This window comes from Pteropus medius, unplaced genomic scaffold, assembly GCF_902729225.1.
Source record: "Pteropus medius unplaced genomic scaffold, Ma_sr-lr_union100, whole genome shotgun sequence".
Lineage (NCBI taxonomy): Eukaryota > Metazoa > Chordata > Mammalia > Chiroptera > Pteropodidae > Pteropus > Pteropus medius.
Window position 1 is genome coordinate 17827954 of NW_024354875.1, and position 24979 is coordinate 17852932.

General features: G+C 37.3%; 1 protein-coding gene across 1 annotated transcript in view; it reads left to right on the forward strand.

The window, feature by feature from the left end:
• Positions 1-24979, forward strand: part of FMNL2 (formin like 2) — a 255979-nt gene that overhangs the window by 180632 nt on the left and 50368 nt on the right. The window contains 3 exon segments of the mRNA XM_039855892.1: positions 13176-13284; positions 16463-16539; positions 18218-18311. Of these exon segments, the coding sequence (XP_039711826.1) occupies positions 13176-13284; positions 16463-16539; positions 18218-18311 (280 nt within the window).

The following is a 24979-nucleotide window of genomic DNA, read 5'->3' on the forward strand; positions in this document are numbered from 1 at the left end:
GATGCCGATATCATGGTTTAGGCTCTGTTTCCTGGGTAGAGGCAGCACATTGAGATTTGAGAATCTCAAGAACTCCTTATTGCTGTTTGGACCTGTTCTTCCTCTCCCTTCCCCCAGCGGTAGCTCAGGTGTGTGTTGTGTGGGATGTGTTCTTAGTGATAGGTACAGAATTTTACAGTGATCATTTTTATTAATGAGAAGACTTTAAGCAGTGTTCCTTTCTTTGGTTAGGTGTGCTTAGTGGTCAACCTTCTGTTTCTGTCTAAGGATTCCGTCTCTGGTCTCTCCTTGCTGAGCTATCACCATGCTAAGGGAGGGTGGGTGCTGACTGCCAGTGCCATTAATGGGTGTAATGTCACTGAGTTGTTCATTCACTCATAACTACATTCATTCATTCACTGAAAAAATGTTTTTGAGCTTCTGTAATCTGCCAGGCACTGTACTTAGAGTTAATATACATAGGCGAGTAAAGCAAAACTCCTGCCTGCCAAGATAGATATAGACTCAGTTCATAAAGGTTTCTGTGATTCAGGAGTTTAATAAAAAATTTTATTAATACAGCCCTCATTTCCAAATGTTGCTTATTCTGTGTAGCTTGAAAAATTTATCTTGCTTAATTTCTGGCTTGATCTGGCAAGTGGATGTTGTTTCTGTGCGTATTTAAGATCACGATGGGTGTTGGGTTATTGTAGTAGCATCCATGTGTCAGGTTTTAGGCAATGAATGTGTGGCTTTCAGACCTTTCATATTTGGTAGCCTTTAATTACCTCTGTCCCTTTGACTTGTGCTTTGGTCATAGAAAGTTAGTCTCTCTGATGAAGTTCAGTTCTACAGAAGGATTTGACGTTTGAATATGATGCTTCCAATCAACTATTCAGATTTTCCTTGTTTGCAAATGCCGAAAATATTAATTGGTTTAGAATGATTCAATAATAATGAAGAGCAGTGTTTTTGTTCCTCTCATGGTATTTGCAGTAGGCCAAGGCCTGTATAACCTGCTAATCTGCATCAACTTTACATGTGGATGGGGACATATGTAGGCTGATTTGGAAGTTGAAGAAAGGCCAATTGTGCCTGAAGAATTCCCTAATCACCATGGCACTAGAATGGAAAGTTTTTACCATTAAATTAGTATAGCTATAATTGTATGTAAGGGATTTAATTGACAAAGTACATTTTAATTTGCTTTTCCATCATTTCTTAACTAGAAAGTATCATATTGCCCAACTACCACCTTACTAAGGATTAATTTTTCTGATTAATAATTCATTACGCCTGTTTTGAATTATTGAAGACCATTCATTGAAAGCACTTTTTTTTTTTTTTTCCTCATAGAGTGGAAGAGTTGGGGAAATAGGGAAACATCCCAGGTCCAGGGAGAGTTGTAACCCTGGACCCTGGAAGCCATGGTACAGGGACATCGGTTTCCAGCCTGATTTGCTTTATGGGTAGCTCAAGGTAGATCCTGCTAGAATTCATTTTAAATTGAAAAAAAAAAAATAGACCAAAATTATAGAGATAGACATGATGAAAACTCTTTTTTGAAATACTCAGGACTATCTGGCATTTCCGGTTGGCAGGTGTGCTTGGAGATGACCAACTAAGGAACCAACATCACATTCTTCTGTTTTGTGTTTGAACATTTTGAGCCCCAGGAATTTCCTTTGACTCTCCTTCATGGGTTCTAGTCACTCAAGAAAATCAGTGTGACAGTAACTTTTATACCACTTGTTGACCTGAAGCTTAGATTTTTGTTTTTAAACAATGTATATCAATGATATTCCATCTCTGTGGTTCATGGATTTGTGCCTGGATTCTAATTCTGTATTTGGTCATTTGATGACATCTGTGACTTAAAGAAACAGCAATCAGAAGTAAAGGCATTTGATACATGTTGCTTTTCATATACCCAAAGATCGTTTACGTTTTTTTTCTCTTCTTCCTCCTTCCTCTCTCTCCTTTCTTTCTCTGCTCCTCACACTTCTGTCACTTTTTGGCTTTCTTTTTATTGCCCTTCTGTTTTCATTCTGCCATCTCACTTCTGATTGTCTTCTCTTCTTTGTCCTGTCTCATCTTGCTGTCTCTTCCTCCGGTTCCATTCATCTCTTACACCACCACCAGATTGGTTTCTCTGCCTGAGTATCTTCAGTTCAAATGCCACCAGAGCTGCTTTTCTCCCTGTTGCCTCTGGAGCAGCTTCAGTTTACACACTGATGATGAGGCTTCAAACCGGAAAATCTCGTAAGTCACGGGTGAAAATGACACCCAAGAGAGCTTGTAGTGCATGGTGCAGGGTATTGCGACTGCTCTCCATGTTATAATATGATAACCTCATGACTTAGTGCCATCACCTGTGCTGGATGTGCCTACTGCCTTTTAAACTTTGATACACTGTTATCATATTATGATTCCTCATTTTAAGAATTCAAACCTTTAAGGTATTTTATATTTTTATTAATATCGTAGGGTTTTTTTGAAAGAAAAAAGGGATATTAATTCATGTTCTATAGAGATGATTTATTCTGGTAGCTTTGTTTGATTAGAATATGTCTTCTATATCCAAATGTAGATTTTTGTTCCCTCATCTTAATCGCTAGATGATGCATAGATTGAGTAATCTTATTCTATATCACTTGGCAGAAAGTGTTGGTTAAACTTGAAAGAAAAAATGAGATTTCAGGAAATTTAAAATTCTTTATAAATGGGACTTGATAAAAGAAAAAGGGGAAAATGCTGTTTTTAAACAAAATTCAAATGATGCACACTCCCCCCTTTGTTTCAGACCTTTTTTTAAACTATTTAAAATGAATTAGTAAGCATTTTATGATATGACATTCACCTTGAGTTGTATCAGCTGTTAGATTATTATCATAAATTTGTTTTATCATAAATTCGTCAGCTTGGCCAGCGGTAAAAATGTTATCGATGCAATAGAAACCTACATTGTGCTGTCTTCTAACCTTAGAGGCCTGATGTGACTTCAGTTAAGATAGGTTCTGTCAGTGTGGCTACAGGACTAGCTAAATTAAATGATTCTATATATGTGCATATGTGCACTCTAGATTTTGGAAGATATAGGTTGCATTAATTCTGATGCAAGAGAAAGTAATTTTTAATTTTAATTGGTTAATGCTATTAGACTTAAATAAGCAGTGACATAGACAATAAATAAATGTTCTGAATTTTTAAAGAGAGAGAGCACTGAGAGCCCGAAGGAAGAGGTCAGACTTAAACTGGGATTTTGGATGATGGCCAAAGTTTGATTCTCAGGGTGAGGAATGGCTGCTCCAGGTGGAGAAAAAATGAAAGAGAATGAGATGAGCAAAATCTTACATCAAAGGTCAGGCATGTTTGGGAAAGAGGAAGGAACCTGTCCTTTCTGGGAGAGAGGCTTTGTGGTGATGGTGGAGGACTGTGTAATGGAGTGACTGGGCCATGAACGTACAAAGCTGGAAAGGCCTCGTAGGTCACCTGATTGGCCTTTCCACTGTGGTGAAGAGACCAAGATCCATATTTCTTTTCAGATATTAACTCCGTTTAAAATTTCTTCCTAAGTTCCCGCAGAACAAATTTCACTGGTTTTTCTGAGATTTTATCTTAATGGAATGACATTTCATGATTAGTCATCATCTGACTCTTTACCACCTATATACTTAGTTTATTTACATGAAGTGATAAGAGTTCAAATTTAGATCCTTGTTTGTACATTTTAATACAACAATCCCATTCCTGGCATTGTTTTTTTTAATGGGAGTAATTTTTTAAAGTATTTAAAAATAGGCACAAAGATTTACATGTAGATAGCGTTGATATATTTTTTACTGGGGAAAAAAGCTTTTATTGAGTGTCCGCTGCGTGCCAGGCACTGTTCTAAGGACCCTCTGTGATATATTGCCCACAGAGCCCTTTGTGATGGCTACTGTTATTATCCCTACGAGGAAACTGAGGCCTCTAGGGGTTGAGCAGCTTGCGTAGGCTCAAACAGTGAGTAAGGAGGTAGGATTTGAAGTAGGGTTGCCTGACCCTAATGTCCACACTGCATTATCCTTCCTGTTTATTTACAGAATGATTTTTCCCCCCAGTAAGTACACTGTTTTCATATCAGGCTGTCCACATGTCACTAGGTAAAGTGTCCCCTGCAGGAGGCCAGAAGATGTGCCTTTTTCTAACACAGAAGAGCCAGCTGAGTTAGTAGAGACCCTGTTCCATACGCCGTAATATTTTATAACTATTAGAAAATAAGATCATATAGAAATATGAAAAAGTATTTTCTAAACAAATGAAGAGTAAGACAATTCTCTCTCTCTCTCTCTCTCTCTCTCTCTCTATATATATATATATAATTATATATATATAATTTTATTTCCATCTATTGGCAAATGGGAAGGCCTTGAAAGGAAAGTTCATTAAATGAAAATAGCGACCTATTTTTACCGATGGGCATATATGCATGAATGTTTTTCTTTTCAAATTTTTGTTTTTATAATGTTTTGAACTGACATTAAATATGTGTAATATGTACCCGTGAATCAGGGAGAGACCACATAATAGAGAACCGTGAATTGTGGAATTTGGCTTTTACCTGGCAGGCAGTGGAATGGGAAATCGTGTGAAGCGGTTGGTCTTTTCAGGCGTGTGGGGTCTGGTGAATTCACTGGATGTTGATCGGAGGAAAAGACTGCTAAAGCAGCTGAACTTGGACCTACACACGAGGTATCTAGAACTGAGAATGTAGCACAGAGGCTGAAGATGAGAACATTTCAAAAGTGGCTTAGTGACCAAAGCAGCTAAAAAAAAAAAGTTTTCTGTAGGATTGATTAGAAGAGAAGTAGAACCATTAGTAGAAATAGAGAAGTTGGAATCTGGAAGGGATCTCAAATGTTATTTAGTCGAACTCTCTTTTTGTTGATGAGGCAGCTGAGGCCCAGCTCTAAGACCTTGTTCTCCAAGGAGTTACTTAGTTCCTGTGAACCTCTTTCCATGTATGGGCTACCGGCCCATGTGATTTTTGGCCTTTGTTGCAATAAATACTTATGTTCATAGCAGTTTTCTTGTCTCTGCATAGCAGTGATTCTATTTAAAGATACAGAAACACCAACTTCGTACTGGTTTGCTTGTAAAGTAAGGTATTCTAGAAGGGTTGAACTCTTCCAGGCACTTATAAGTTCTTTTATTTAAGCAAGTAGCTTAATTTTAATTATTGAGAGGAAACCATCTAACCTCTTAAACCATTATATTATCACATAAAAACATTTCTGAATTCTATAGTTAGAAGCTAAAGCACTTTTTGTCTCAGTTCATAACAAGGAAATTGAACTCAGTTTTGTCCATTTTCTAGCTTACATAAATTAGGAGTGTAATTTCTGATTAATGATTATCACCCTCTTTCTTCCCTCTTCTCTCCCCAAATTATACAAAATCAACTCGGATTTTTTATAGTCTTCATTATTGAGAGCTGTCATCTGTATTTTATTCTACATGTATTCCTTTCCCTTAACTCCATTTAAGTATTTCCTATGGAAAGATATTGAAGAATCTGATCTATTTCCATACTTGCCAACTTAAAGGGGAACAAAACTACCACAACAAAACTACCAAAAATATATTTAAAAATTATTCTCGAGACTTGAATTTTCTCTGTTCATTAGATGAGGTGGCAGGTACTGATTACGATTTTCATTAACAATTAAATTAGAATGGGATAAGATACTGTTAAGGAATGGAAGAAAGAATAATGAGGAGGCAGGAAACAGCCAAGTTTTATTTCTGAGGGAGGAGAAATGTTGAAAACAGTCCTTAAAGTGATGATCTGAGGTTGAAGAAAATCTAATAACCATCAATAAAAATAAAGGCTTTCTAAATTTGCAGACTTTACAAAAATAATCTGTAACTACAAACTTTCAATTCTATTTTTCAGCACGTTGTAAGCAGAAACAACTGAAAGTGTTGGGTTGTCGTGTTTCAGATTTTTTCTATTTCTTTGTTTATTTGAATGCAAAAAGAGAAAAATGTACTTGGGTTAAGAATGTACATTCCAGCTTTTCGGCTTGGAGCTTATTTTAATGGCCCTGCTAGTGAAAATGTTGACAGCTTTAATTATAACTTGTTGGGTGCACCATGCTGGCAGATTTGTCCAGCATTTCCCACTATGAGTTTGACTTGACTTCACTTTATTGTGTCTTCAGTGGAAACCCGAAAGAGAGGCTATGTGGGAATGGAAAAAGAAGTCACATAGCCAGTGCATTGTTGGGAATCTGTCTCACAGATTCTCAGATTGGTAGAGATGATAGGGTCGAGGACCTGTCTCTCATGTTGTCAGGTTAAATTAATAATTCCTGTAAAGAACCTGGCACAATAATGAGGAGTCAATACATGTTAAGTATATAGGATTGAGGGAAACACTGAAAAGTGACTCAGCCAACTTCTATTTCTATGGTCTGGTGCTTTCATCAGCAAGATTTCTTACATACTTAATATGTGAAGAGTACTTTGCCACGTGCCGTGGTTACAGAAAGAGACATTAAATAATGTATGTGTATGTGGTTCATGTCAAATAAAGGACTTTCTTATACTTACATTGTTATATCTTCTTGAAATCTTTGGGAGGTATTCAAGAATTATTAGCCCCATTTTACAGATGAGGAAGCTGAGGCTCAGAGAAATTATCCATAGCGAATAAGTGACAGAGCCAGGATTTATACTCAAAGTCCTCTGACTCCTTTCTGCTATGGCACAGTGTCTTTACGATTTGGCTGAGGAAAGTGTATTATGTTTGTGTTCTTGCGCTCATGCACACTAATATGTTAAGAGTCATATGAGTATTACCAAAACGAATGATATGGAACTAGAGTGGACAGCAAAACCTAGGGAAGATGTTTGGTGTGGTCCGGGTATGAACAGCAGTGAGTAGGACTTGGAGGAGTGACGAGGAAAGGGGAGAAGTAGGGAGGGTGGTATGAGCAGTGCTTCAGTGGTCAGACTGCATGGTTTGTTTAGGAAACAATGAACAAATGAGTCTGGCTAGAGGTAATTTAGAATCAGTTTACGTAATATTTTGAAAGCCAGGCTGTGGAATTGTCATTTTAGCTCACTGGCTATGATTTGTTCAAGGTTTCTGAAAAAAAGGGGGGTAATTTGGGGTAAACATAGAAATATTTGTCTAAAGGTCACATGAGATAGATGGTTTCCTGGGACACTTTTCACATAGGGATAGAGCCTGATTAATTAGCCACTCAATAGCAAATGCCTTTGACAAAGGGAATATAATGAAAAATCAGAAAATTGAGACTAATAATGGCTCTCTATTCATATGACGGGTTGGCAGCCTGTTCATTTGCTACTCTACTCAAAAAGCATGTACTGAGACCTTTTGATTTACAGGTTCTATTCTAGCAGTTAGTCTGGTCCTGTAATGGGAAAGATAGATGAACAGAACATTGCAGTAACTATGAAAAAGGTTAAAAGGTTCATTAGGAGTTTTTTTTTTTTAACTTTTTTCTCATTCTCTGTTTCTTTCTCTTTATCCCCACTTTGAACTATCTGGATTCAGCTCTTTCAGCTCTGTTTTTGGCTGTATAGTCAGAAAAGTGCTTTGCTCTTTTTTTTTTTTTTTTAGCATTATATTTTATGAGTTTAATTGGTAGAAATAAAGCCCAAGTGACATCATGTCTGAAGAGTAATTCGGAGGAAACCTGAAAACCCCAAATCTTAGTAAAGTTCTATTAGTTTAGACCTTGGAACCATAAAAGACTAGTAAGATTATGCCAAATGATGTGACATACCCAGTTGGCATTGCATTCCAGTTGGAATGCAGTGTAACCCTTAATGTAACCCTTATTACATTAACTTTCAAGTGAATTCTAATGTTCTTTATTTATAGGTAGATACTAGTTTGACATAGGAATAGTTATACTGTTTGAAAATACTTTTTGTAAGAGAAAAATACGTATACCTTTTCTTTTTCCTGTTGCTGTTAGGACCTGGATGTAACAAATCTCACAAATGTTGACATGGAAGCTCCGCAAAAGATTTTTGAAAAACCTTTTTTTTTTTGCCAGCCTCTGGGAAAGCCTGGTTAGGTCAGTTCAGGAAACGTTCATTGAAGGTTCTGCAGTAATTTTTTGTGTGGATAATACAGGTTCAGAGAGTGAGGCACATATGTACATAACCTACATACAAGAAAATGTTTAAGTGTTTAGAAATAAGTGTATGTTAAGACAATAGCATAAGTGATTAGATTTATTTCAAGGCACCGCTGGGTGAACACCATTTCGGTGTTAGTTACTAAGTGTTTGGTGCTTTGCAGGTGTAGATCTGTGAACAAATCCAGTATTTGATCACATCTAACTTTTGCTCAGGAAAAGTGGTCTTTCTCCTGTATTCCCAGAATTATAGACATACTACTTATGTATTCTTATGTTTATCAGCTGTTTTTTTTTTTATGTGCTACTTTTATATTTTGTGGTAAAAGCACTTGACATATTATCTACTCTCTTAACAAATTTTTAAATGTACAATACAGTATTACTACAGGTCTGATGCTGGCATGTAGTAGATCTCTAGAATTTATTCACTTTACATAACAGAAACGTTATACCTGTTGATTAGCAAATCCCCATTTTGCACTCCCTCCTGACAACCATCACTCTACTGTCTGCTTCTATGAGTTTGAGTATTTTAGGTCCCTCGTATAAAGACTTGTACAGCATTTGTCCTTCTGCAGTTGGTTTATTTCACTTGGCATAACATTCTCAAGGTTTATCCACGCTGTTGCATGTCACAGGCTATCCTTGTTTTTTATGATTGAATAATAGTCCATTGTATGTATTTACCACATTTTCTTTATTCATTCATTCTACATCTTGGCTATTGTGAATAATGCTGTGATGAACATGAGAATGCAGATATCTCTTCGACATCCTGATTTTAACCCTTTTGGATATTCAGAAGTAGGATTGGTAGATCAGATCATAGCTGTTCTGTTTGTAATTTTTGAGGAGCGATCATATCTTTTTTATAGTGGCTGTACCAATTTACATTCCTGCCAGCAGTGTACAAGGGTTTTCTTTTCTTCACAACCTTGCCAGCACTTGTTATGTTTTGTTTTTGTTTTTTTTTGAAAGTGGCTATACTGACAGGTATAAGGTGATATCTCATTGTGATTTTGATTTGAACTTTCTCTGGTGATTAGTGCATCTTTTATATACCTTTTGTTGTAGTCTTTGGAAAAATGTTTATTCAAGTCTTTTGTTCATCCTTTAATTGGGTTATTTGATTTCTTGCTATTGAGTTGTAGGAGTTCCTTGTGTATTTTGGATATTATGCCAGAATCAGCTTTTTCAGTACTCTAGAAATTCAAGTCTAGCTGCAATTCAGGGAGCATCTGTACAGGAAAAAAGTGAATCTAAGAGCAGCTAGCTCGGTGAAGTTTTTTAACTTGTGCTGCTCCCCTCCCTTCCTCTTCAGTTGCACAGTAGCCTTGAAAAACAGTAGCTCCATAATCACAGTGAAGACCATTGGGCTGGCAGCCGTTGTAGGGGGGTGGATGGAGTTGAAGCACCTTCGAAGCCCCTCTTTTTTGTGCCTCATCTGGGGCTAGCTGTGATGTACCATGAGGTTTGAGAACTACTCTGAAGAATCTATTTCAAGTCTCAGTTAAAAGAACATGCACTATTAGCTATCGATAGAATCTGGGATCACTCAAGACATATTACGTGGGACAGAACTGAAGCTCAGCTGTCTCAGTTATCCACGGGAGACCATGCAGAAATCAGTACTGCCTCTCACTGGGGTTTTTTTAAATATACCGCAGTAAACTAGAGGAACACTCTCCAATCTGGCTCTGTTCAAATAGTCTGTTCTACACGAAGTCTCATAATAGCTTCAGAAAGAAAATGTTATAGTAGTAGGTTTCACTTTTTGTAATTCTGTAATAGAACATGCGCCAAGGGTATTAGTTTACCACAGAAGCACCCATACCCTCTACTGAGTCACCATTTTAATCCCTGTAAAGCCCAGGTCTTTGTGGAAAGTATATTCAGATAGCTAAGTAGAATGACCAATACTCACAAAAGGTGAAGATAGCTTAGCCTGAGGGCTGTGTCATAGAACCAGAAGCAGGCCACCTTTTCTACCTTTTCAAAGATAGTACGTCGAATTGTATTTACTTTTGTTAACATGATTATGCAATAGCACCTTGCACATTTAATATTTGATAATTAGGATTAGTTTCATTTGAGCCGTTTGAATTTTTAATTGGTGACTGATTATTGCTGTGATTTTCCAACTCTACCTAAAGGAATCAGTGCGACTCGTACACTTGGTCATTTTGTGGCACTAATCAGTTACCCTTATCCTTTTTTCTATGGAAAGTGTTAATCACTGTTTTCATTTTTTTTTTGATATCCCCGAAGACGTTTGCAACACCAGGGAGTAAGATTTTCACAGCTTAAATATTTCTGACGATACTGAGGTTTTTTTTGTTATATGTGTTGTGGTGGAATTTGGCCTCATCACAGAAACCCTAAACTGTGCTTTATGAGGGAAGATCAGGACCAGCTCTTGACCTAAGCGGCCTTCTAGAAACATTCTGTAGGGTGATTGAAGTGGAAAAAGCACTCTGATCACATTCTCCAGTTAGCCTTCTGTCTTTAGGAGAATCAGAACCTAGACAATCTATAAGAGTTCTTTTTTTTATGCAATGTTTTTTTTCTTTGTTTGGAAAGTAATACACATCCATTGTATAAAATTTAAAATAGACAAAAATAATGAATGAAAGTATAATTCTACCAAAGAACTGTAAGACAGGTATGTTTTAAATTTGCATCGGTAATATTTCATGTTCAGTTATGTTCATTACCATGCTACCTTTATGATACTCATCCCACAATTTGTCCATTCCTTTTATATTCACTTCTTGAATTAGAGCCTCATTTTAAAAACAACTTTCACATGCCTGAGACAGTTACCAAGAGTAAGTCTATGTTAATTCAGTCAAGTCTGACTTGATTGAGAAAAGGTTGACTATATGGGAATTTTAAGCACGATGCTTTGCAAAAAAAAAAAGTTCTCTTTTAAGGAGGTGTGACTGTCATCACTCCATATTGTGCTGTGCAGGTTTGTGTATTGTTATTGAGTTTATTTTACACATATATAATGTGCATGTAGCTCCGATGCACAATGGTGATGGTATCCAAAAATCCCATCCCTGTGGAGCTAGTTTTTTAATAGTTTCCCCAGGTTGACTGCAAATTACCAACAAAATTAGGACTAACATTTGACCAATCTATTCTGCCACAATGAGGACACCTTGTTGAGGTGAGCAATCTAGAAGAATTGGTTTCTGGTGCTTTCTACCAGCCATAGAGAATCAAACCTGATCTCTGGCTGAAGCACCAAAGTCGGTTTTATTAAGCACCTACTGTTTATGCTAGACTCTGCTGAGTGCCAGGGCAAATGAAATATAAATATGTTGTTTATGCTCTCAAGGCCTTACTCTAGTTCAGGAAGCAATAGATAATTATATTGACAGCCCCTGTATTAATCTTAGGTACTTTTATACTGGTAGCTATTGCTTTTTAATTAACAATGACAGTTATCTCTCTAATCAACTATTATATACCTAACAAGTGATTCCACTAAAGAAACACAAAACTGAGGTTAAAATAAATTAAGATAGAGGAAGTGAAAGAACTTCCGATGTAGACTTAAGAAGATCACATATTCTTGAGTCAGACCGGTGTGTGGTTGTTGATTGAAGGTGCACCAATTTCTGTGAGACCTCCATCAAGTGTGTTAGCAGTCGTGCTCAGGCTGGGGTTATGGTGAAGTGACACATTTTAAAGTTGTATTTTAGATGTTGGAATTGGGCTAACACTGAAATCTTAATTTGTTTACTTAACTTTGTTTTTGCATTAAAAATGAATTAGGCCAACTTCCATCGCTGAAATTTCATTTCCCAGTGTGAATAAAGTGAGAGAAGTCCTTGAATAAAGCATTCTTCTTTAAAACTAGCATGAGCAAACTAACCTTACACATTCAGGTATATTGAGGCAAGCGACTTATTGAAGCGTTCATCAACAATTTATTTGACTCATTAGTAGACTCATCTTTCTTCTATTTGATAGTTTTTTTAATAGAAAATAAAATTTAAAAAGATTTCTCAGCTGAACAGTTTCAGACAAAACTGTCAATTCCTAGCCTGCACCTGCGGGACTTTTGAAAGCAGTTAACATCAATCATAACTTCCTTTAAATTTTTCCATTAGTTCAATTCAAGAGGAAGGAAAACGCATAGTTTATTTGGCGGAGCATTTCTGTCCTTGACTGTCTATGGGAAAGTAGTTGACAGCTTTTGAAATTTGCTTTTATTTCAGGCTTGGAGTTGCAGAGAAAACTGCACTCTGACGTAGTAATTTAAAGCTCATATTGCCATCTTTTCTATTTACACAATGTCACACTGTCACTTCTTTACTACTTGCAGGCTCTCATAAGTCTCCAGACAGAACTACTATGGTTTAGCAATGTAGGATCTCTAGAATGAATCCTAATGTTGAAATATCTTGACCTTGTGAAATATCAGCATATTTCTATCTAAGTTTCAGCTGTCATACCAAGCTTTAGGTGAGACATAAGGCTGTGGAGGCATTTGCATACTATTAAGTTACACTTATGTTAAGGTCTAATATTGTAGTTGTTAACTTATGACCTTGCCCTGGCTGAGACCCAAAAAGGGTCTCCTGAGAGCACTCATGGGAAGGTGCTGTTTAAATTTTGTCAAATGATTGGAGATCTGTATATGAGCTAAGTTTCACCCCTTCACTTGTTGGCAAATGCAATCTGTATGTGTTTTGCCTTAGCTCACCTCTGCAACTCTAGCTTGGCCTACTGAGTTGGAGCTGGGGATTGCTGGTCTGATTTGTTACATGCCGTGTGGAGTTGAGTTTCATTGTCCAATAGCTGAACAGACATGATGATGACCACTACACACAGTCCTGCGGGCCTCACAGTCTACGGAAGTAGCTCTGTGGTAGATGGATTTGTTAGTGGTGGGCTTGACCTGCAGTCCTCATATAGGTGCAGGCAAAGGTAGAGAACGATGTCCACTTTCTTCACTGCATGTGCCTGTGCTAAGAGAGTAATCTATAGTTTTATAGAATTTTACCTTTTTGTTTGTAGATATAATACTTTGCCAAGCAGAAGAACCTTGAAAAATTCAAGATTAGTGAGTAAGAAAGATGATGTACACGTCTGTATCATGTGTTTACGTGCCATCATGAATTATCAGGTATGTTTGTGTTTCCAATCTTTTAAAAAAAGATCATATCCTGATCTTGTTATTTCGGTTTCCTTGTATTATTTCTATTTGAAGTAAAATATCAGGATTTAACGAGATTCTATAGAAAAAGATCTGGTTCCTTCTAAAGCTCAAGATTTAATTCATTGTTCTCATTTTAATTAGAATTTATAATGTATTTAAAGGGAAGATGTTTTCACCTACAGTGATAAATTTGTCTAGGTTACTTAGTAAATGGGACCATTAAAGACAGAGTAAGCCTTTGATTGTGGGCAGTGACGTGAAAACTTTTGAACACCAGGAATGAATAGACACACATTGAGTAGGTCAGTGGTTCTCAAAGGGTCATATGTTGAACAGGCAAAAAGTTACTGTCTATTGGACCCAGAGGTGCCTAATCTTTATAAGAAGCATCTGGAAGATTCTTGTTAAAAGTACAGATTCCTACTTCAGGTAATTGTGATTCAGGAAATCCCTGCTTTGAGAAACACTGGGAGAGAGAGCACAGTGTGTTGGCTGGATTAATCCAAACAACAAAGTGGAAATTAGAGCCTGGAATATATAGGGTGAACTGACAGGTCAAAAGTATAATTAGATAAGAATACCAGGGATAAGATTTAGAAAGACATAACTCATATATAAAAATAGGATTCGATGTCCATTGATAAGGATGCTACAGGTGAGTCCAAGTACAAATAGAAAATAAGTACCTACACAGAGGGTTGGTAATCGAGTTCAAACCCAACAGCACAGTGCTGAATTGAATTCAAGAAGAGAAACATGCATTTATTCTTTTTTCAGCCAATTAATATTTTTGAGCATTATTAGATAGAATCTATTCTAGGCACGGAGGATATAGCATTAAATAAATAGGAACTTACTTTCTAGTGAGGGAGGCAGATGGTAAACAAATAAATTGGTAAACTACAAGCATTCCAGTGAATAATGATGATGATGAAATGAAAGCTAACATTTATAGGTCTAGTGCTTTTAAACCTGTTAATCAATTTAAGTCTCATAACAATCCTGTGAAATTGGTAATGTAACTCTCTCCAATTTATCGATGAGGAAACAGAGATGAGGCAGGGAAGTTAAACAATTTGCCCAGGATTACATGGCTAATAAGGAATGGAGTCAGATTTTAACGCAGGAAGACTGGCTTCAGAGAACTAAATGCTGTAGAAAAAAACATCAAGAAATGGAATAGGAAGTGATGACAATGTGTGTTCAGTTTTAAAATAGGCCAGCCAGGAAAGTGTCATCAAGAAGATAAAATTTAGTAACAACTTGGATGAGGGAACAAGGAAAAGAATATTAGGGAAAGAATATTCTAGGCAGAGAGAAGAGCAAGTACAAAGGCCCTGAAGCAGGAAAAAGTTGGATGTGTTCAAGGTGCAGGAAAGAGTGCAGGTTGGCTGGATCAGAATAAGAGGGAGAAGTAGACGATGAAATCTGGAGAAAATGGAGTCCTGCCTGTATGGAGCTTTATAAGCCAGTGAAAGGACATTGGCTTTACTATGAGTGAAAAGCAATGAAAGGGTTCTGAGGAAAAATGTGACTTGATCTGACACTTGAATTTAACATGATCACTGTGACTTCTGTGTTTAGGATTGATGAGGAAACAGAGATGAGACAGGGAAGTTAAATAATTTGCCCAGGATAACATGGCTAATAAGTAACTTCTGTGTTTAGGATTGACCTTGCCGGGGGGCGGGGGGTGGGGGTGGGCAAAGACAGAAGGGGTTAACCATTTAAGAGGCTGTTGCATTAATTTAGGTGGGTGTTGTTGGTAGTATGGACCAGTATTATAGGAGCAGAGATGATGAGAGGTGGCCAGATTCTGGTTTTATTTTGATAGTAAAGGCAAAAATTGCATTGGATATGTGGTGAGGAGTGGCGAGTGGCTCCAGGATGTTTGTCCTGAGCACTCTGTTTAAGTGTCAGAGAGATGAGGAAAAACCATCTAGAGAATGAGAAGTAGCCAGAGACATAGACGGTAAGTACAAGAAATTCTTTGAGGAGAAGAGAGTGCTTAGCTGTGTGCAGTGTTGCTGCGAAGCCATGTAAGATGAGGAGTGAGAATTGACCATTGCCTCTAGCAAAATTTGGGTTCTTGGTGATCTTGGCACAGTTTCATTGGAGTGGTGGTGATGAAATGCCTGATCAGAGTGGTTTCAGGAGAGAACCGGAAGAGAGGATTAAGACTGAGTGCTAGACTTTTGCTGTAAAGGATAGCAGAGAAATGAGGCAGTAGCTGGACACTGGTTGTAGGGTCAAGAGAGATTTGGTTGTTATTTAGGATAAGATAATTTGTATCATGTTTTTATGTTAATGTTATGAATCAGAGGAAAATAATGGTGGGGGATGACAGAATTGCTGAAGCATATAATGCTCTTAAGTAGGTGAGAGGGAATGGGATCAGGGACTCAAGTGGAGGGATTGGCCTTAGATTAGAGCATGCTAGAATTCATCTTTGGGAAGAGATGAGGAGGTAAGCCACAGATCTGTGTTTGAGGATTGATGTGGTGGTGACGACGGCTTTTGGAAGCTTTTTTTCTGCTTAGTATAATTAAAAATAAGGTCATGAGCTGAGAGTGAGTTTGGAGTAGAAAGAAAAAATTCCTCACTTCCTTTTATAGAAGGATGAGGTAACATGCCTCAGAGCAACGCAGGTTTTCCTTGGATTTTGGTGCAGTTAGCCATTGCTTAGAGAAGGGAGTAGATATAGTGGTTGTCAACTCTGGCTCTATGATGGAGTCACTCTGACAGCTTAAAAAAATTCCGATGCCAGGGACTTGTCCTCGAGGGTCAGAATGAGTTGACCTGGAGTGGGTACTGGAACAGTGTTCTTTTTTGTTTACTCTTTCAGGTGATTTTAATGAGCAGCCAGAACTGAGTGTCACTGGGCTAGATTGGAGCCTTTTCACTATTCTCATAAAGAGAAACATGTAGTTCATTGACGATGACTGGAAATAGGGTCCCTTGATAGTAACACCATTCCTGGAATTTTTCTGGGAAATATGTTCGGACATTGATGTACTAGAGACATAAATGCATTTATGGTGATATAAATTGCATTAGGTAGAAACCAGGTTTTTGTTTTTAATCAGTGTTGGCAATCCCCTAGGTTGATTACTAAAGCTTTGTTTTTTTTCCACATTAATTTCAGTATGGTTTCAACATGGTTATGTCTCATCCACATGCTGTCAATGAGATTGCACTAAGCTTGAACAACAAGAATCCAAGGTAAGCTTGATTTGTAATGTACAAGTCTAAATCTAACTAGAGAAAGCAGAATTCTAGTTAACATTTAACCAAGTTAGAGTTTGGAAACTTTCAAGTACGACTCTGAAATCAAATTGCTAGTAGACTCTTGGTTATGTAGATCAGCTAAATTACATTTTTACGTGTGGCAGAGTTGAGCAACTGGTGACAACTCCAGCCCTTCATTCTTCTCGTTAAGCTTTCATTTTTCTTGAGGCCTGTTCTGAGCATCCTTGCAAATTTAGCAAAATTTGGTAGAGAGCATGAGGTTATCAGGACAGATAGAGACTTAGCTACACCAGATACAGCTGAAGGCTGACTAAAGCCACTGTCCCTTGTCAACACTTCACTTGCAGCATTTACATATGTAGCTTTTATTACCAAACAAAAAAAAGAAACACAAACAAAAAAATAATGGTGCATGTACATGTTATTTTATATTCACTTTACTATAAAGGCCAGTACCATATATATTATTCACGTCACAGATTACTTCCAGACACCTGTCTTATCAATTTCTTTTAGTTATTCCAATGTATTTTCCATTCTGGTGAGGCATTCTGCATTTCAAATGTGTTGTTCTCTTTTATCAGTTACCTCTGTATAGACTGTGTATCTGAAAACTTAATTGAACAACAGCCAAAAAAAATCTGATTATAAATTAGATCCTTTCTGATTCGGAGTGCAATGCAAACCGTGAAGTCCATTTTAGATGTTGATATTATTATTTCAAACTTTCCTAATAAAGCTTATGCAGCTTTGTGATTGCTTCCTTAATTTACTGGAACCCCAAATAGTCATTCATGCTTCTGTGTCCCTCCCTTCCACTACAGGGAAATCGTTAGCCATTTTTCTTAAAACAGTTGGCATTGTGGATTATCAGAACAGTCTTTGTTTAGAGGTTGTAATAGCTTTTATTCCAGAAAAAAAGATTAAACACTGAAGTGATCTTATGATGAAGAAACAATGCTGTCCTTGACATTGTGTTTGAAAACTTAGACTATATCTCTAGGTTCTCCTAAAAATATTTCAGATGGAGTTTGTTTTCTTGAACAAGAGAAAATATATATATTTTTTTATTAGCAGAGCTGTAATCCAGTTCCTCTCAGATCTCCTGCATAAGAAGAAGAAATGATAGAAACTTTCATTGTCATAGGGAGTTTTTATGGCATCATGTGCAAATTAGCAGATTTGAAATGCAGGACATTAATTTCAGTTAATTTTGAACTTTTTTTTGGCAAATATTGTGTCTCTTACTCTAACACCAGAGAAAATATTTAACCAATGGGTTCTTTTCCTGAATATTTCCAAGTTTCCTATTGTCTTTAGCTCATCAATAAAACTTTTTCAGCCATATTGTACTGAGTCATCTGATGTTGGGACTAAAAGACTAATCTTTCCAGAATTAATTTTCGTTAGTGAGTAATTTGGGGAGTGGGAAACAAGCCTTCTAACTTTGCTTCTGTAGATAAATCACATATATAGCAGTAGGTAAAGGTTTAAAAATGTACTTTAATGTAATTACCTTACTAGAAGTTTAAAAAACATATATGGACGAATATTTTATTATTATCATAGTCATCTTGGAAGCAAGGAACAGCTGATTCATCTTGTCACTTTCGCTGATTTGTGTTTTTCTTTTCTCTTCTTGTTTTTACAGAACAAAAGCCCTTGTGTTAGAACTGTTGGCAGCCGTTTGTCTTGTCAGAGGCGGGCACGAAATCATTTTATCAGCATTTGACAACTTTAAGGAGGTAGGATATTCTTTAGTTTTAAAAAGAACACAAACATCTTGTATTTGGACATCTTTGAACAAAAGGTTTTACCTTTTTACTTATTCTATGGCCTAAGGGGTATAATAGTTAATTTTCTAAGATGACACTAAGGGAAAAGTAGTGAACTTAGTCTAAATATCTGAAATGAGTACATTAAGCATTCTTTGGTGTCTCATTTCCAAGAAGAGATAAAAATTATTTGCAGTACTCATTTTCCTTTGGAAAACATGGAATAGCCATTTAAAAATAGATTTTGTTAAATATATGTGGTTTTCATTATGGTTGATACTTGAGCATCCACAATGTAAATTTTATGAACTCTTTCATCATGGTTATTTTCCTCAAGTCATACATATTTTCATTGTTTTGCTGGATACTATGAAAAGCCTATCAAATATATAGACACTGATTGTAGCAGTTAGTAGTCTTAACTAGGTGATCCTGTCACAGGAAAACAACAAACCGATGGACTTGCATGGTTGAAAATGGAAATTAAATGACTACAAAAGAAGAAACAATTACATATAGATAATATGACATCAAAGATTCTGGCCCCAAATATCAAGACATCACAACTGAAATAATAGCCAGTCACCCTTAGTGGTGGTTTGTGGTGTTACTTGGTCAGGAAAAGTACCTGTTAGCTCTCCTAGTATGTGCCTAACACCTGAGGCTACTTTGAGGTGAGACATTACAACAGTAATCAAAGGCAGAGCCCCAGGTTACAGGAGGTCCCTTGGCCATGTCGTGCCTTATCCTGACAATCCCATTTGATTCCAGATGCTTCTGGATTAAGAACCAAGCTGCATTAAAATACAGATCTCAGCGGGACTTCCAAACTATCCTCTTTCCTGGCAGCCTCAGAAGTAGAACCCAGCTAGTATTTATTGAGGATCTACTATAGGCCAGGGGCTGTCCCGGGTACACACATGAAATCATTTGGTTCTATTAAGAACATCTGTGAGACAATAGTAATATTTCCTTGTTATAGAAGAATGAGCTAAAATTCCAAATAACATTGTGTGCCCATGGTCACATAGCCAGATAAGGGACAGAGCCAGGATCAGGATTTGGTGCTCCTGATTCTGAACTTTGCTGCAAGTGACGTTTGGGTCCAGTTGTGTTTTAATCTTTTGAGAGAAATACTGAGTTAGACAGGACCTTGGAGCCATTTTCTCCTCCCCAACCCCTTAGTTAGACTCACAGCCCCAGCTACCGAGTGGACCAGAAAGCGACCCATAATCCTGCACATGGGCTAGGAAGCTGCAAAGATGTCAAGATGGCAAGTCCTCTTGCTCCTCTATTTGCTTGTGTCAACTCCCTCCTCCCAGTCACTGCTTTGAGATTTTGATATTATTCATTTTGTTAATCTCAGCCAGGGACAGAACCAGATATTGTCTTTTTATCTATTCAGCTGCAGTGAAAAAATATCAAGCTCATAAGAAAATGATGAAGAATAATAGTGAATCTTTAATTCATTTGTATTCTGGCTTCAAAACAAAAAGATTTTAGAGATAAGAATGTATGAATGCTTGTCTATTAATGTTTTTATATATCATATATCAGTACATAAAATTTACATTTATAAATAAGGACATATAGGTTTTGGTGGATGGGTGTAATATAAAAGTGAAACAGTATGTAAGCTAACTCTCAACTCTTTATCATTAAATGATATTTTAATATACCATATATCAAATCTCTTTCCTACTAGAAGCACTATACATTTATCAGTGACTCTTGTTATAATATGAGCCATATTATAACAAGCATCTGATTATACTACAGTTCTAATTATATCCTAAAATTTTAATTGTATGAAATCAGTATTAATTACAACCAGCAATTCATGAGAGGAATGTTAACTTTGTTTTTTCTTAGGTAAGCTAACGACTTTCTTATGCCTAGTAGGCACATAGGTACTTGCAGAATTGCTTTTTAGCTGTCTGTTCTCAGAATTGTATGTGGCTTTAGCCATTTAGGATGTACCATGTGCTTAGTTGAAAAAGGAAATAATCCTACTCTAAATCTATAGTAACTGGCTAGTCGTAATTAGAACTAAATTAATTTTGACTCTGAATTTTTAGAGCTTTAACTAAAATCCACCTCATTTCTGAATAACTTATGAGTAACCCTGGGAGTTTAAGTTCTGATTCTCTTTCGACAGGCATTTGCATCTGTGAGAAACCATATCATGTGATAGAAGGGACAAGGACAGAGCTGGTTCTGTATGTGCTATCAGCCTGCATTAGCCTAAAGTCATGATGTGCATGTGGACAGACCAAGCAAAGGGATTATCCTAAAAGCCATGTGAATGAGGACAGGGTGGGAGGATGCATGCCCCTGAGAAACTTTATTCTTATGGATTGGTCAGATGAGCATCAACCTATTTACCTGTTCAGTCTTAGGGTGAAAAAATGTTACTTTGTATTGACTTTTTTTTTTTTTTAATGTAATGCCACTCATAGCCCAAAGTCTTTGAAATCCCTTCCTTTTCTTCCATTTTTATGTGAGTGGATTTTTTTATTATACATCATAGTGAAGGGTGTATTCATTAATTTTTTTTATCCAAAATGTCATTGGAACCTCTGGGGTTTAGAGAGGTTTGGGAGCCAACTCTTTCTGAGGAGGAAAAGTTTTGTGGTCTTGGATGCCTGTGCAGGTAGGATTTTGGTCAGTGAATAATACCCACTGAGCTACCCCTGGCAGAGAGAGTGCTACACTGGATACCAGGACATCAGGGAGTAAGGCCAAAAAATAGTCTTTGCCCTCAAGAAGATTGTTTTTCAAGCTTTTTATCCCATTTAGTAAATTGAGATTCTGTTCATGTCCTTAAGAAGATGAAGGAATTATTCCTGTTTTTATAGGGAAGAATGGTGTATAATGGTAGTGGGGTTCAGTATCTACTTTTGCAAATAAAGGAATATACATTAGAGTAACCAGACCCTTGGTGCTTTGACCACTGATAGAGCACAGCCAAGCATACTGCCGCAGTGTGGTACCACATGCTAAAAGGAAATTTAAAGACCACACATCTTACGTACATAGCAGGATTTTCCCCTCTACTTATTGAGCCAACAAATCCATTCTGTCCTATTTGACCACCACTTATTATTTTAAAAGTAAATTGAAGGAGAGTATCTTTTACCCTTTGATAGATTTTTTTATGTACGATTACTTCATTTTCTCATATTTCAATTAATAGAATCCCAAGTTTGGTTTTTCATTTTTTTCCCCCCAAAGAATCTTGCTACATGTCTTATAATATCTGAAGTACATGTTTTAGGAAAATAGGGAGCATTTGCAATTTAATATCTGATGGTGATGAGAATATTAACCCAAGGTCTTACTTTTAGTGGGTGTGTAGTTTGAGGCCTAAGCCTGATTTTATTGAGTAAACACCTCAGTATATATGATGAAAAATGTTTTAATTACATAAATTCAGGTGGCAAATTTGTACCAACCATGGTTTGTGACATACCTGACAATGTGAGTATAGTAAGTAGATGAAAACTAAACTAAGTCAACCATTATTCTCCTTGAATTCTTTTTCCTTAAAAAAAAAATGTTTTTTAAATAAATGGAATTAACACATCTGGTATTGGTGTTGAAACATCTCCTCGTGAAAATTTATGGTCCTGAATTGAGGACCAGAGTGAGAACAAGGAGTCATCTGTTTTTCCTTATTGGTTATTTTAGGCACATGGGAGGATTACCATTTTCCCTAAATTGATACTTTCTTAGTTGCCAGGCAATATATATTTTCAAGCATGTGGCCTACCAGACAGTAAAAAAACACCTTTGGAAGTAAAGTCGCATTAGTTCAAGGTCTTGTTTGCAATAAACAGAAACTGACTGTATCATGCATATTAGAAAGATGTGGAGAAATGCACATGGTTGACGAGGATCCTGGAGAAAAAAGGCCTGAAAAATGGGCAGGCGATCCTAAAATGTGGCTAGACTCTCATGCCGAGCCCTTGAAGTGTAGCCACAATAAACAATATTTGGGATTCTGGTCATGCTTTTTCTTCTCTCTCAAATGACATGGACCATAGCTAGCAATCCACTGGGTCATAAAACTACACTTAATGGGTTAAGGACATCAAGTAGCCCCTCTTGGAGAGTTATAAATACTATATTTAATCCAATTTCTTTTAGAAATCTTGAGATCTGCCAAACTTTGCTCTCCTCAACTTTTTTTAGTCTTTCTTCTTTTTTTCCCATTATATTCTTTGATATATCTGAGAAATTGCCTTTAAGAAAGCATCTCTAAACTCTGGCAAAAAGAATGCTCCCATTTGAAATCAAAGTGAAAAAGTACTGAGGACCCAAAGACTCTGCAACAGAATTGTCTACTATGACACTAGTAATGTAACCTTCTGAGGGCTCTGAGCTAACAGCCTCCCCGCACCCGTGCACCTCCCCAGGCTGCTGGGAGGTGCACCTGGAATTCATCAGGATTCCAGATCGATTGTAACTCTGTTCTCATCTGCTTCCAACATGACAGCAGACTGGCTTTAACAAGTAAGCCTGAGGCCTGAGTTTGGTTATTAAAGCCTCAACTCCTTCCCACTTTTGACCTTCCAGTATGGATAGATGGAACCTTGCAAAATGAGTCATTCAGGGCCACCAGCTCTCTTGTACACAGCACTCTTGGCAGTATCTGTTATTATTTTCGCCTCTTGCTAGAAGGCTTCCTCAGAAAGCTGATGTGGTTTAGCTACTGGGCATCTGAAAGCATTTGTGCTACGCATTATTAAGTTGATTTAAGAAAGCCTGTCAAGTTTTATTTACAGTGGACCAAATTGGGCAGGAAGGAGAGCAGACATTTTGGTGTCCTTCCAGCATCCTTCTGAGTTTAATCCCATCTAATCTAACCTCCTGAACGTTTGAGGTTATGGGGTTATAAATCCAGCAAGACCATCCAGATAACTCCGTTGGTGGTAAAATTTTCAACATGGAGGGAAAAGGGTACTTATTTTTTTCAGTCTCTCATTTAACTATAAGCAGTGTATTCTCTCAGATCTCATGATGAGAGATTTGTATGGGAGCTACAATTCTAGAGCATGTGTATATTTCACATATCAGGCCAGAATTAGAGTAAACTAATTCACTGAGACTCTTCTGTAGCCAGTCCATCCTCCAAGAATCAGGAAGCAAAGTCACGGTAATTGTTTTTTTGGATTGCTTATTAACTGTAATTGTTTGTCAGTAATAAATTGCCCCAACTTAATTTTATTAGGCTCATAGATACTGTGGGTCAGGAAGTTAGGCTGGGCATGGCAGGGATGATTGTCCCTGCTCTGTTGCGTCTAGGGCCTCAATGGAGAAGGTCTGATTGACTAGAAGCAGAAATTCAGTTGAAGGCTTTTTCACTCATATGTCTAGTTTCTGGCCTGAGCTCAGTAGAGCCTGTCAACCACAGTGCCTCCACGTAGAACTCCATGTTGCTGGAGCTTCTCATAGCATTACAGCTGACTTCCCAGAGGGAGTGAGCAGGAGGGAACATCGAGAGAGCAAGCCTTTAAAGGGACAGAGGTTGCAGTGTGTCCTCTGAGCTGGTCTTAGAAGTCATCAGTGTCACTTGTGCTACATTCTTTTGGTTGCAAGTGAGTCACTAAGCCAACCCAGATGCAAAGGGGAAGGTCATGACCTCACTTCTTGATGGTGGAGTGCGAGAGTCACAATGCAGAAGAATGTGGGATGGGAGAGATGCTGTGGTCATTTTTGGAAAATACAGTTCACTTCAGCAACTTTTCGAGGAACATCGATATATCTCTAGTTGTTCCTCTTATATTTTCTCTCTCTTCTGCACTCAAGCCAGTACTTGGTTTCTCGTCAGGACTGAAAGCTTTAAACTTTTTCATTGACGATAGAAAGGATGGTTACTACTTCCTACAGACCAGTGTACCATGAGCAAACACTGTTTTGGGAGTCTTTTCAGAGGAGACGGGAGCTATTTGCATAGGATTTCCGAGTCCCTGGTAATGAACTAGTTGTTTCTGTATCGTCTGTGCCTTTATCATCTAGTAAGTAAGTGAAGGCTGTTGATCGTTAAAGGATGAGTCATGCTAACTTACTGGAAAAAATTTTTATGAATATTATGTACTCCATTATGTCAGAAACATTGATAAATATTGAGAATAAGAAAATGAATAAAACATAGGCCCTATCCTTAAGAGGCAGCATTCTAGTCTAGTTAAAGAAACATAAATATTTCAACAGTTATACCTCTAGGCTCTATAAAGGTAAATGCCAGGTGCTTTGTAAGGAGGAGGAATAGCTAACTCAGAGGAAGTAGCGGAAGGAGGACAGATCGGTTAGGAGCTCTCAGGGGAGCCTCCCTATAGGAAAGGGTGCTCAAGCTGAGTTTATGATGAAGAGTTAACCATGTGTATTAGTTTTTATCACTGCTGTAACAAATTGCCACAAACTTGGTGGCTTAAGACAGCACGAATTTATTATCTTATGTTTCTGTTGATCAGGCATATAAAATGAGTCTACAGGTTGGTATTCTTCTGGGGAATTCATTTTCATGCTTTTCAGTTTCTAGAAGCTGCTTGGTTTATGGATTCCTTGGTTCATGGCCCCTCCTCTGACTCTGATCCTCTGTCCTTCTTCCTTTAATGACCATGTGGTTACATTGG